Raw genomic sequence first — 13,456 nt, 5'->3', positions numbered from 1 at the left:
GCCGGGGGTGGGGGTGGCTGGATTCTGAACTCGACAATATTTCTAACCCCTTCTATTTCCATGTCCTCGCTGATAAAGAAACAGCCAAGGGCCTCTCTGGGTCAGGGGTGAGGCTGAGCACCGTAATGTACAGACTGCAGAATCCATTGTCAGTTCCAGCTGGTTGCTCTGACCGGACAAGGGCCCCGAGGCCAGGTATGCTGCCTTCTGCATCTCTTGCTTCAGGTCTGCTATCAAACTTGCATACCTTTTCCTATTTTTTCCAGCAGAGACAAGGATCCCTACTTTTCCAACAGAAAGAATGATCTATCCCAACATTCGGGAGAGGAGCGCTAGCTGTGGTCGCTGGCCACGACTCCATCACTTCAATTTAAAGTCGGGCACACGCAGGTGTGCGTATGGTAGGGGGTGACCGGGCGCAAGATCCCCGCGCAACTCATCTGTGTGCGTTTCCAGCACCTCCCGCATCTCCAGCCTCTCGGGGACCTCGCCAGCGCTGTGCGCCGGCGACCGAGGGCAGAGCCCGCCGAGTGTGTCCAGAGGAGACTTTGGACTTCTCCAAGGACGCAGGAAACCCTGATAGCCCAGTTGAACGCAGCCCCTCTCATATCTCATCCCCTCCCCAATCTCTCTCCTTTAAGGTATCTGCTGTCGACAGCAGTGGGCCGACGTGGGTAACAGACACTGTGCACATCTTTCCGCTTAGCCTACCCTCTCGAGCCCTAGGAGACATGCGGTGTAGACCCCCAGAGGACGGCTCCTTTCCCTCTGCTCCGGCAGAGTGTGGAAAGCGTGGGAAGCGGGCAGCCTGCAGAAGGTTTGCGAGAGAGAGGGCGTGGGAGAGGGATATCACCACCGCCCGCCCCCCCCCCCCCACGCCCTTGAAGGAATGCGAGCTGCAGAATCCACTGTCCACCCCTAGCTGTGCGGCTCTCACGGAGCCCTGACGCGCTAGAAGCGCGCGCGGGGCCGGGCAACCGTCGGCAGCATCAGCACGGGTTCCAGGGTTGGCTTCCGCCCACCTGCCTACGTTGGGGCGAGGGCGCCAGGCTGCCCTCCCTCCCTTGGCCCAGGGCCGGCAGTCCCCCTGAGGATCGCCTTCAGGCTGGGCGTGCGGACGCACTCGTGCCAGCCGGATCGCGGCGACCCGGGGTAGCCGGAGGCCCCGGGAACCGAACTCGCGGCTGCGAGCTCGACTGCGGACGAATCCAGGGGGCCGCGCGCCTCCCGGCCGACGGTCGGTCGCCGTGCGGCGCGGAGGGATACGCCTCGGCCGCCCCTCCCCTCCCCGCCCCTCCCCGCGCCCCCGCCCCCGCCTCCCTCCCCGCCCGGCTCTGCTGCCGCCGCGGCGGCCGCTGCTGCTGGTGCTGCTGGTGCTGGTGCCGCCGCCGCCGCCTGGATATAGTGCGGCAGGGAGCGGAGCTTGCAGTCACTTTGCAAGGAGGAGCGCGCGGGCTGCGGGCGGCTGGGGCACCCCCGGAGCGGCGGCGGCTCTAGCAGAGGCGGCCGTGACAGCGGAAGGTTCTCTCTCCGGGGCTGGACTTAATAACTTTGGAACTGTCCACCGGTGTCACGTCCTGAACATGAGCCTCCTCCTCTCCTTCTACCTGCTCGGGTTGCTTGTCAGTAGCGGGCAAGGTAGGAGTGCGGTGCTTTTCTTGCGTTTACTTTCCCTCCCCCTTCTACCCAACCTGGAGAGCCAGAAGGAGCTCCAGGAAGAATTAAATGACGGGACTAAAGTTATAGTTATTGTTGTTGTTATTGTTTCCCCCAGTGATGTCTGGTCTGTGGAGACCCTTGAAGAAGAAAATACAGGCTGGGAGATGGGCATCAGTGAGCCGGAGGTTGAGGAAAACTGTATCTTTCTCTGGGATCTTGGCTTTCTTTGATTTTCATTATCAAAAAAATTGGATGAGTAGGTTGGCATGTGTTACCAGTTAAATGTCTGAGGTTGCGAAAGGCAAGGGAACGATGATGTTTTAAAGAAGAAGCAAAAACTATCAGCATTAAACTCGTTGGGAAATATTTCTGTTGTGTGCAGGAAATTCAGTTCTTAGAGACTTTTTTTTTTTTTAATTCCCTTGCCCAAGACCCCCAGTTTCTGACAGAAGTGAACGATGATGGTTTATTTCTGTTGAGAACTGAGAGAGGGGCCATGGATGTGTGTAAGAAAGCAGATGGATAAAACTAGGAATGTGTTGCAGTCATTCGTTTTCAGCACACCCCCCCACCCCTTGTTAATACAGCAAGGTTGACATTTTTTATGCCATCAGATTGTAATTACACCTGTGAGGGATGTTTAGCTTGTGGGGAACTGGTGGGATTTTTATCTGTTTAGAAAAAAACAGAAATAGCTTACTAGAATAACCTGAGAGAATTTGGGGAAGCTACCTCTGTTTATAGAGATAGATGTGCATTTGCATTGTTTAGTTTACGTTCACGTAAAATATATTTATAATAAATGGAGGCATTTTCAATAGTCCAGACAAGTTTGGGCATTTAAATTGGGGACCCAAAATGCTAAAACATGCATATGTGGAAGTCTTCCAAAAAAAAAAAAAAATATATATATATATATGTGTGTGTGTGTGTGTGTGTGTATAGCAGTGATTTTCTGATGTGTAATAATAGCAGAGAATGTTATTACTGTAGCATGATTTTTTTTTTTTTGAGAAAAAAATAAATTACAGCACAAGTTAAAATATCTCCACTGTATTCAGTTCTAAGCTTTTTAGCCTCTTCTGTGTTTTTCATTTGGTCCAGCAGGGGGTGGTAGAACTCCATTTTAAGGTGGGTCTGTTCTTCCACACTCCCTAGGTCCTTCTATCATTCTTCAGCCGGGCTTGACATTTTGGATATGAAACCTTCCTTTCTCTGCCCTTCTCCTCCCTAAATCTATAGTGTTAGTCGCTGATGAAACGCGATTGGATACAGATTTTTATGTTCAGAAATTAGAACGCAAACACTGTTTTAGTTTGTAAAGTGACTTGCTAAGAGGCTGCTCATTTTCTCTTAAAAGAATAGAGTATGCAAAATTCCAGTCGTAGCAAAATTGCAGTTTTGTCAATCTGAAGCTAATATTAGACCAGCCACTTAATTGAATCATTTTAATAGCAATGATCAATATACACACTCTGCCCTACAGATACGCTGCTTTAATTGTTGGAGAGCTGCTGGTTATGTTTAACTGTTCATTTGTAATATAGACAGGTATTTCTGAATACTGAGAAGCAGTCCCCCAAAATTGCAGTTAAAATACCACTGCAATTAACCAAATGTAGACACTGTGGGCAAAATGAGGACATCGTGGAAGGCAAGTTTGTGCAGACTTAAGATTATATTGTGACTGATTTGGAGAAGAAAAAGAAAAAAATGTGTCAGTTGTGGAGTCTTTGAATTTACTGTCATAGACATTAAGTGTGTTGGAATTTGGGGGATAAAAAAGAAATCTGGGAATGTTTAAATAGTACACACAGACACATATAATTTGGGTCTGTGTATGTAACACATATTTGAAATTGTGATTCACCAATTTAGAATTCAGAAGGCAGGGTGATTATAAAGAGGGGCTTGGAGACTGAAGCATGCCTCACAGGGAGCCCATATTCACTGTAATGTAACAGGGAAGGGAGAGAGCGTCGTTCTCAAGATCTCTCTATCTAGTACAATTTAAAAATGCATGGCACTTACAGAGGTATAGATGCATGCATAGCAGAGAGCCCAAGCTTTTGTGAAACAGAACATGTGGTACTTCTGTACCATGTGTCCTAATGAAGTCAGAGATGCTTGGAAACGGCAATCCTGATCCTGGAGTCCAGTTCCTCTCTGCTAGTGTTTTGTTCTCCAATTAAGGATGCAGTAGCAAGTATCAGAAGCACTACAGGGAGCAGTTTGGAAAAAAATAATGCATCTAGCGTAACTCATACTTTTGTTTATTCTTTTGTAAACGGGGCCATAGAAAAGCCACCAGTCAGTGATCCTTGGGCTTGCCTTGGAAATACTAAAATCACAGCTTGCTGATTTATGTTTCCAACAATATACTTGCAGGAGGTTTTATGAAGCATGATTGAAGCTATCGCTTTGGAAAGTGGTGTGCAGTTAGACTGGAGAAAGGCAATGATGATGTATTCCCTTTTAAGTAGTCAAAACGTTTTGAACTGCGGCCGTGGAATAGGAGAAAATGACAGAAGTGAAAAACTGACTAACTTAAGTGGATGCCAATACCATAATTAGCTAACAAGGCCTAATAGTTCTGCTTCTAACTTTCAACACAAGGTTATTGTTCTACTGTAGTGAGAGGCTTTTTTATTGTAGCAGAAGTGCTCCTTTAAAAGCCTCTCCTTCTCGCTGCAAGATTCATATCCAATGAAGTGCAGTTGGGATTTAATTGTTGAGTCTGGATTTCATTGTCAATGAAACAACTATTCCATAGCTCTAACTTCTGCAGTTATTTTTCCTTTGTATTTAGAACTTGGTCACAGCTTCTGTCATCATTAAGTCTCAAATGATAACTTGAGCCTGTGATTCACAGTGCGTGTGCTGTTTGGATCCATGTAAATTTGTATTTACATGTAAGGGCTGCTTTCCTGAAACTTTAAATTTTTAAAACAATTTTCTTCTTTTAAAAATTACCCAAGTGCAATTAATAATCATCTATGACTGACTGTTCGCATACATACATTAGAAGCACTGTTGTTCGAAATTATTAAGCAAGAACAGAGGTGTCTGTTCAACTGGATCTCTCTTGTCATCCAGTACAAGATATATACCTAGGACACTCACCTAAGCCAAAATCATTGGGGAGAGGAGGGTGAATTGTCCAGTTAGTTAGTTGAACTTACAGGCATCTGCTTACAATTGTGCTTTCTGATGAAGTGCTGGTAAGTCATTGTTCATTAGAGAGGTGTAGGTATGTGGGTGACTACTGGTTTCAGGTCTACAGGAAGGTCTCCACAAACCTGTCTTCTGTGGGGGCTGTTAAGCAGACAGCCTGTCTTACCTACCTGGCTCTAATGCTTAGATGTCAGCTTTTCTTTGTACGATTTCAGTTGAATCAACTCCACGTTCATTTGCTTGTAGAGAAGATAGGCTATGTAAATTAATATCCTTATCCTCAATGAATAAACCACAGGATTTCTTTCTCTGCTTTATATCAAAGGAGTTCAGCGGAACATTTGGTCACTTTAGTGTCCAGTGATGAATTGTGGCGCCCAGAGAACTGGAAGGGAAGTTGGTGGGTCCTGAGTGTTCATGAATCTGTTCAATGACACTCAGGGCTAATGGTCTCTCAGAAGTAATGCCCTCTCAGAGAAGCAATTAAGGGGACGGAAGAACCTCATACAGCCCAAGAAGAAACTCAAACTTCAGATAATTTCATACATAAAATGGCCTGTTTGCAAACATGGGACTTGTTCGTACTGAGACTGAGAAATGAGATATAGAAAGTGTTCAGTACCAGGCTAACAGCGTGGTTTGTTTTTGCCTGTTTCCTTGAGAGGGAGATGTGAGAATGCAAACGGTTGTCACTCTGAAGACCCTGGAACTAGTCTTGCTGCTTCCTCTGGCTTTTGACATTCGGGAAATGACTTTAATTCTTCTGTTTTGAGGGTCATCTCTCACAACAGTGTACATGGAAAAGTACTTTGAATTGCCTTTTCTTTTTTTTTTTTTTTTTTTACGTCCAAAATAAAAATAATCCTCTAGGAGTTGGTGGATGCAAATTTAATAATTTTAATATTCTTATAAGCGAATATAGTTGTTTTTTTTCAAATTTTATTGACTTAAGAGTCTAAATTTCCTGTGCCCTTTATACTATCCCAGTTATACTGAAGATAGGCCTATTTAACAGATTTTAGTTTTAATGTTCCAAATTACATGATATGAGAACACTTTAAGATGCAACCCGTGCTGTTATTAAGTGTAATATTCCTGAGTTTCACAGAACTGAGGTATCTTTAATTGTTCAGCAAATAAAAGTGCTTATGTATGGCACTCTCTTAAATATTTTAATAACTTTGAACTATTTACAATTATAACAATAGTGCTCATCTCAAATGGTTTTCAACACACTCCCTAGTTTCGCATACTCACTTGTGCCACTAACAATTCATCAAACATTGGGAAATATTTTAGAAAGCTATGATCTAATAGGAGAAAGGGGCAGCAGAGGAAGCTAGATAGCATCACTGACTCGATGGACATGAATTTGAACAAACTCCATTAGATAGTAGAGGACAGAGGAGCCTGGCATGCTGCAGCCCAGGGGGTCACAAAGAGTTGGATATGACTTAGGGACTGAACAACAAGAACAGTGATCTAATGAAATAAACTTGCCTGAATTTAAATAAGTAAGAGGCAGAAGGGGGAGTTTTGAGAGTATTTATAATCATAACAGGCTTCCCTGGTAGCTCAGACGGTAAAGTATCTGCTTACAATGCGGGAGACCTGGGTTCAATCCCTGGGTCAGGAAGATGCCCTGGAGAAGGGAATGACAACCCACTCCAGTATTCATGCCTGGAAAATCCCATGGACCAAGAAGCCTGGTGGGCTACAGTCCATGGGGTTGCAAAGAGTCAGACACGACTGACTTCACTTCACTATAGTCATAACAATCAACAGATTAACCTTGGGAGAATCTTAGGACAATTGATGAAAATTGTCTTGGTTCCAATTTGTTTTTTAAAAAGAGTGGAGAAGGAGAACAAACACTTGACTTGGAAGCAGAAGACCTAGAACACTGAGGGCCTCTTGACTGAAGAAGCAGCTTACTCTCTCAGAGCCGTTATTTGCCTGTTTGAAAATCTGATATAAAAATATCTGCCTAGTTGACCTTGCTGTACTGTTAAGAGGAGCAGTTGTGATAACACATATGTGTAGACCTGTTGTAAAATGTCAATCCTACTATGCTAGACATTACGTATATTTTTTAAATAATAGGCATACATATAAACCTGCCTATGACTTAAAAACAGTTCGTTTATTAATTTAAAATAGCATCATAAGCTGCTCTGTGATTGGAGAAAAATATTGAGGGGGCTGAGATAATCTAATTCATTAATGAGAGTGACTTATTCATCAGTCAGTGATTACATGTCTCAGACATTGGGCAGAATTCCTGGGAGTGATTATATAGATTGTGTGATGAACAACTCTAGGGGGCACTACTCGTAGTCATAGTGATGGAATATATATTTCCAGCAGGGGGCAGGGAATCGTTTTGAGGAATGTGTTTCTTTTTTGTATCATGAACCCCTTATATGGACCAACACCAGGCTGGAATTAGTCAAAGAGTCTTCAGTGGCGTGTAATTACGATGTGACTTGCTAAAGGTCAAATAGAAAAATAAAGGGATTAATGACTAGAGTTCTGGTCTGTAAATTCTCACTTCAGTTCTCCAAACACCAAACTTTGCATATATTAAAAAAACATTATCTAATGGTTCTTCACCTCAAAGTAAATACTTAAATTATGTGCCATTTTGTCAGTAAATCAAATATCAAATACTTGTTGAGGCCATACAATGTGGATAACCTCAGCATTTTATAACATTGAAAATCACTTATTCAAAGTGCTTTCAATTACCTTGTAACTCAAGACCGTCAAGAATCCAAGGAAGTGTTTACCTTATGGATGAAGAAATTGAGAGCAACTACCTGGTTTTCCTATATAAATTTTAGTTAGTATGAAATTAGGATTAAAATTTTCTCACTTCTAGTTCAGTGCCTATTTTTTTTAATGTATTTGATGCATTTGTTTGAAAATGAAAATTTGGTGTGTTGGAGGGAGGAAGGTGCTTGGAATTTAAGATTCATAGTTGAGAAGATAATAGACAAATGAATTTAAGAACCCAAATCCACATATGAGAGATTAATAAAGTGTTCAACTAATGAACAAAGATATCATATAATTGGCTTCCCTGATAGCTCATTTGGTAAAAAATCTGACTGTAATGCAGGAGACTTGGGTTCAATTCCTAGGTTGGGAAGATCCTCTGGAGAAGGGATAGGCTACCCACTCCAGTATAATTGGCTTCCCTTGTAGCTCAGCTGGTAAAGAATCCACCTGCAATGCAGAAGACCTGGATTTGATCCCTGGGTTGGGAAGATCTCCTGGAGGAGGGAAAGGCTACCCACTCCAGTATTCCGGCCTGGAGAATTCCATGTTCTGTATAGTCCATGGGGCCACAAATAGTCAGACACAGCCAAGCAACTTCCACTTTCATCATATAATTAGTTAAAAATTAAATGATTTAAATAAGTCCTTAGGAATTCAGCATCTCGAAAGACCTAAAACTTGTTCATTGTTTGTTAACTGCCTGGCTCAGTTGTATGCACTCTATATGTACTACCTGGCTTAATATATACAGCAGTCTTGTAATTATTATCATATCTTACTCCCCTTTGTCAGTTGAAGTCTGTGAGATGTGGAAGTTGAAGGAGCTAAGACTGCACTGCTAGGAGACAAAGGTTTGAAATCAGTACATGTGTAAGATTGGCCTCTTTCCTGGGACAACACGTTGTTGCTCACTAAAGCAGAGAGGACCTCAACACAGTGAGACTAAATAGAGAAAATAATACAAGCAGAATAAGTTGTAGGGAAGGAGGTAAATGTTCAGAGGACAGAAATAATCCAATTTAGTTAATTAAGAAATAATACAAATTAAGGATTTAGAAAGGTGAGTTGTTGGCCTCAATTATGGAAATATTGGAGAGACTGGGAGGCAGTCAAGCCTTGCGGCAAAGCTGAGTTTCACTAAAGCTCAACATGCAGAAAACTAAGATCATGGCCTCTGGTCCTATCACTTCATGGCAAATAGATGGGGAAACAGTGGCTGACTTTATTTTGGGGGGCTCCAAAATCACTGCAGATGGTGACTGCAGCCATGAAATTAAAAGACGCTTACTCCTTGGAAGGAAAGTTATGACCAAACTAGATAGCATATTCAAAAGCAGAGACATTATTTTGTCAACAAAGGTCTGTCTAGTCAAGGCTATGGTTTTTCCAGTAGTCATATATGGATGTGAGAGTTGGACTGTAAAGAAAGCTGAGTGCTGAAGAATTGATGCTTTTGAACTGTGGTGTTCGAGAAGACTCTTGAGAGTCCCTTGGACTGCAAGGAGATCCAACCAGTCCATCCTAAAGGAGATGAGTCCTGGGTGTTCATTGGAAGGACTGATGCTGAAGCTGAAACTCCAATACTTAGGCCTCCTGATGCAAAGAGCTGACTCATTGGAAAAGACCCTGACGCTGGGAAAGATTGAGGGCAGGAGGAGAAGGGGACGACAGAGGATGAGACGGTTGGATGGCATCACAGACTCATGGACGTGAATTTGGGTGGACTCCGGGAGTTGGTGATGGACAGGAAGGCCTAGTGTGCTGCGGTTCATGAGATTGCAAAGAGTTGGACATGACTGAGCGACTGAACTGAACTGAATTTCAAGCATTGTTTGGGCAGGAAAATAACACGGAGTTAAATTTTGCTTTAAGTCCACTTGCCACGTGTGGTGTGGACTAGAGGGAAATGAAAAAGGAGTGAATGGACAGGACACAATGTTTCTGTGGAAGAATTAATGGATCTTAATAACACATTAGATTTGGGGAACTGGAAGGAATGTGACCCCTGAAGTTTTAAGCCTGTTTGACAGAAAGAATGGTTATATCTTAACAGAAATAGGTTAAGTAAGTAAAGAAAACTGCTGATATCGGGCAACGGTTTTTCTTACTTCTTTGTATTGGGTTTGCCAAAACGTTCATTTTGGAGTTTCCTTTCTGGGTAACCCACTTTTTTTTTTTAATTATATGTTAAGTTGAGTATTCCATGGAACATCTAGATAGAAATGTCAGTATTAAATTGTGAAAGATGTACTGCTAATCTTTATTATTTCTTCAGCATCTTTCTCTGCCTTCATTTAACTCCTGTCTTTATGTCTTTCTTCATCACTATTTATACTCGAGGATTATTAAGTTTGCCTGAAATTTTAGATGAAATTTCAAAAGCATGTGGGTCAGATTTGCTTTTCTTATATACTCTTAATTTTCTGTGTTTTATCCATGTTTTTTAAAAGTATTGTTCCAGGCAAACAAAACAAAACTTGACAAAATAAGAAGAAAAAATAAATAAAGAAAGAAAGAAACCTGAAACCTAAACTAAAACAAGAAAAGAAATTTGGTATCGAACTATGTTCAACTCTCTATGAGCGTTGAATATTTTTCTGTTAGTATCCAAGGGAACTAATATTTTTTAACGTCTGCTCTATGCCAGGGAACTGTACTGGGCATTTTCACTCATTATCTGATTTAATCCTGATAAAACCACACTTGATAGATGATGTTTGAGATTGAAAGTGTCTGATTTGCCTAGAGCTCTTACGTGTGTTCTGATAACACACAACTTTATAGCCAAGAGCATCAAATGCATTTAAGGTAAAATGTAATTCCTTTCTGCATTAGTGTGTGTTTCTTTGATGCGTATTAGTTCATTCACAACTAGTAAATATGAGGATGATAGGAATTGTGTTGATCCACATATGATTTCTTCAGGTGATTAATTTTTAAGTAACCAAAAGCAAGCTTTGTCACAATTGAATAGAGAGCCTTAGCAATCTCTGGAGTATTAAGATAAATGTGAAAAGTCAACTCAGGTGCCTTTCTTTAGCACAAGTGTTAGTTTCTTAGTGACTTTAAGAACCATCTTGATTTCTACAACATTATATATCTGGCATCACTGAGAGTGCCTTTGGAGAAACTGGTAAATCACTTTCCTCTATGATAAAATGACTTGTTTGTTGCCTTATTTTTTAGAGGATATATACTGGATCATAGTGTTCGTTTTAAAGTTAGTGCCCTTTAGGCTTATATCTTGAAAGAAGATGCAAACTACTAGTAGAGATTTAACTGTGCTGGGTTTTTTTTTTTTTTTTTTTTTGGTGAAGATTGTTATAGTTTTTGTTAGTGCTTGGTTTTAAATTTCCGAAGGTTTCACATTCTCTGACCTCCAATCCTGTCTTTTTCCATAAGCCCTGATATTTTTACTGCACAATTTTGCAGACACCAGCATTTTTCAAGGATGCAGATATGGTGTAATAGAAACAGATGTCAAAACTTGTAAAAGAAACCAGTGAGTATGGCTAAGACCTATATTATCATAGAATAGAATAGGTCCCAATTTAAGAAAAGCATTGTGCTTTGTTCTAAGTACTAATGAGTGGGCTTCTGGACAGGGTTTCTGTTGGCATAACTTGTCTACTCTCAACCAGTTTTCTACTCATTATGAGGCTTTCTGATTATATTTATTGTCCCATTTAATTTATCTCTCTGTTTATTATTTTTGGCCCATCAAAAATGTTCAGCATTGCCTCAGCTGAGAAGTTGTACTTTTATATTATAGCAGCAACTTTGGGTCATTCAGGAGAGAAAGTCTATACACAGATTTCAATTAATATATAACATATGTACCTATTCTTTATCTAAGTACTGATCCGTGATATTGACATGTTTCTGATTTTTTAGCTGTATTTACTTAGATAAATCACTTATAGATTTCTAAAACCAGCTGAAGCTGAACACATTTTAAAGCTTGTTCACTTTGTTATCATAGAATAACTGACTTCACCCTACATGGTTCTTTACATTATATATAATGCTTCATACCAATGTTTTAATTATCAAACAATTGTATTATAAAATTTAATATTTCAAAATGTATGTAAGTATTGAGGCAGAGTAGTTGACAAAAACTTTTTCTGTCAACTAAAATTATCTATTTAAAGTACCTCAATTATCCTGAAAGGAGGTACTATTTCTGATTAGAAAGAAAGCAAATGAGCCTCAGAGAAGTAAAACTGCTCATCCTTGAAGAAATACTTAAGACATGGTAAGACCAGGACTTGATATAAATATTTTACTCTAGAATAGCACATTTTTCTATTATGATGTCTGTTTTTATCTGAGTGTGTTTTACTGACATATACGCAGCAATTCTCGAAAATAACTTAGTACATGTTTTATGCTGCTGTGCTGCTTAGTTGCTTTTGGACTGTGTTTATGGGATCCATGCTGTTAATTTTAATTAGAGGTCTACCTTTCAGTTGAATTATTTGGAAGTTTCTGACTTAGAATTGTTGAGAGTTTTGCCTTTTGTTTGTTTACACAACCCTATTCTCTCAGCTCCATTGCTTGTTAGTGGGCACATCACTCTAACACCATTCCTGGAATTGCCAGTTTGGTCCCTGTGTGTACACAGGCCATGTATTTTACATATTTGTCTGTCTTTCTGTGGACAGTTACTATTATTTTTCTTCAAGACTCAACTCAAGCATCTCATCCCCAGAGACATCTTTCTTTCGTCAGATACATGTCAGTTGCCTCCTACATACTAGTCGAAGTACAAGACGCTCTGGTATTGTATCTGATTTCTGCATGCCAAACTTCACTATGACCTTGCAAGTGAACTCCATAAGGACAAGAATGTCTCTCCATGCTGGCTTCCCATTAAACGCAGTGTACTAGATTAGAGAGTTTATTGTAAATTCATGTGTATTCCTGGAACACAGTAGATGCGTAGTGAATGCATGCTGAATGAATATTTTTACCAAGCAGAAGTAAAACAAAATGCCGTACTTTAAAATAAATATGTGTATATATATGTACATACATATATTTACCCTTGACTTTGGACGATGCTTTGGTTTGTTGAGAAGTATTGCTATTGTTCCCGTGTTTATTTCAAACGTTTGTTTATATCATTGCCATGCATGTGATAGGCTTTCAATAAATACATTAATTTCAATAAAATAATCATCACACAGTGATTATTTAATTCAGGAGGAATTAAATAGCAGGAATGAGCTGCCTTATCCCTGATCTTATCTCTTATACTGAAAGTTAATTAGACTGGGAATAAAGCAGACTTTAAAATCTTGCTATGAGATATATTCTTCTGAAGCCTTATCTGAGAGATAGGACATGGTTATCTATTTGGAGTTTCAAAGTCTTCAGTATATAGAAATAAATTAGGGAGATATAATACATTGATAACGATATAATTAAACAAATTAGATATTGTCAATAGTTAAGTGTCTGATATGTCAACAGAGCAAAGTATTTAAAGTCCTGAAAAATCAAGATAATCCCTTGGGGTTAATTAAAAGTTGATTATTCAATCAATGATTATTGGAAGCCGATTCTGAACTGTATGAATAGAAAGGCAATTAAAATAAGGGCTATTTTACCTTATTGTTTCATAAGTATTTAGATTTTTTTTTCTCTTTTTTAAATGAGATCTAATTTAACCTCCAAATTCTTCTCTTGCCTGGTAGCTGTGTTTTGTCATGGTTTTATAGTGTTTTCTAGGTCTGACTTCAGTGATAAAAAGATTTAAATTAATAGAACAAAATACATATTCAGATACTCCAGAATATTTTTATCACTTTATCATTTTATTCGTCTGTCTGCCATT

At 40.2% G+C, this 13,456-nt stretch overlaps 1 protein-coding gene across 2 annotated transcripts in view; it reads left to right on the top strand.

Moving 5' to 3' along the window:
* Nucleotides 1–1,388: 1,388 nt before the first annotated feature.
* NCAM2 (neural cell adhesion molecule 2) overlaps nucleotides 1,389–13,456 on the top strand; it is a 568,041-nt gene continuing 555,973 nt past the window's right edge. For both annotated transcript variants that reach the window (XM_005895596.2, XM_070367501.1), the window contains exon 1: nucleotides 1,389–1,638. In XM_005895596.2, coding sequence (XP_005895658.2) covers nucleotides 1,584–1,638 — 55 coding nt within the window. In that variant the 5' untranslated portion in view covers nucleotides 1,389–1,583. The remainder of the gene's footprint in view (nucleotides 1,639–13,456) is intronic.

This window comes from Bos mutus, chromosome 1, assembly GCF_027580195.1.
Source record: "Bos mutus isolate GX-2022 chromosome 1, NWIPB_WYAK_1.1, whole genome shotgun sequence".
Lineage (NCBI taxonomy): Eukaryota > Metazoa > Chordata > Mammalia > Artiodactyla > Bovidae > Bos > Bos mutus.
Note: the sequence above shows the minus strand (reverse complement) of the source record. Positions and strands in the feature narration are given on the sequence as shown.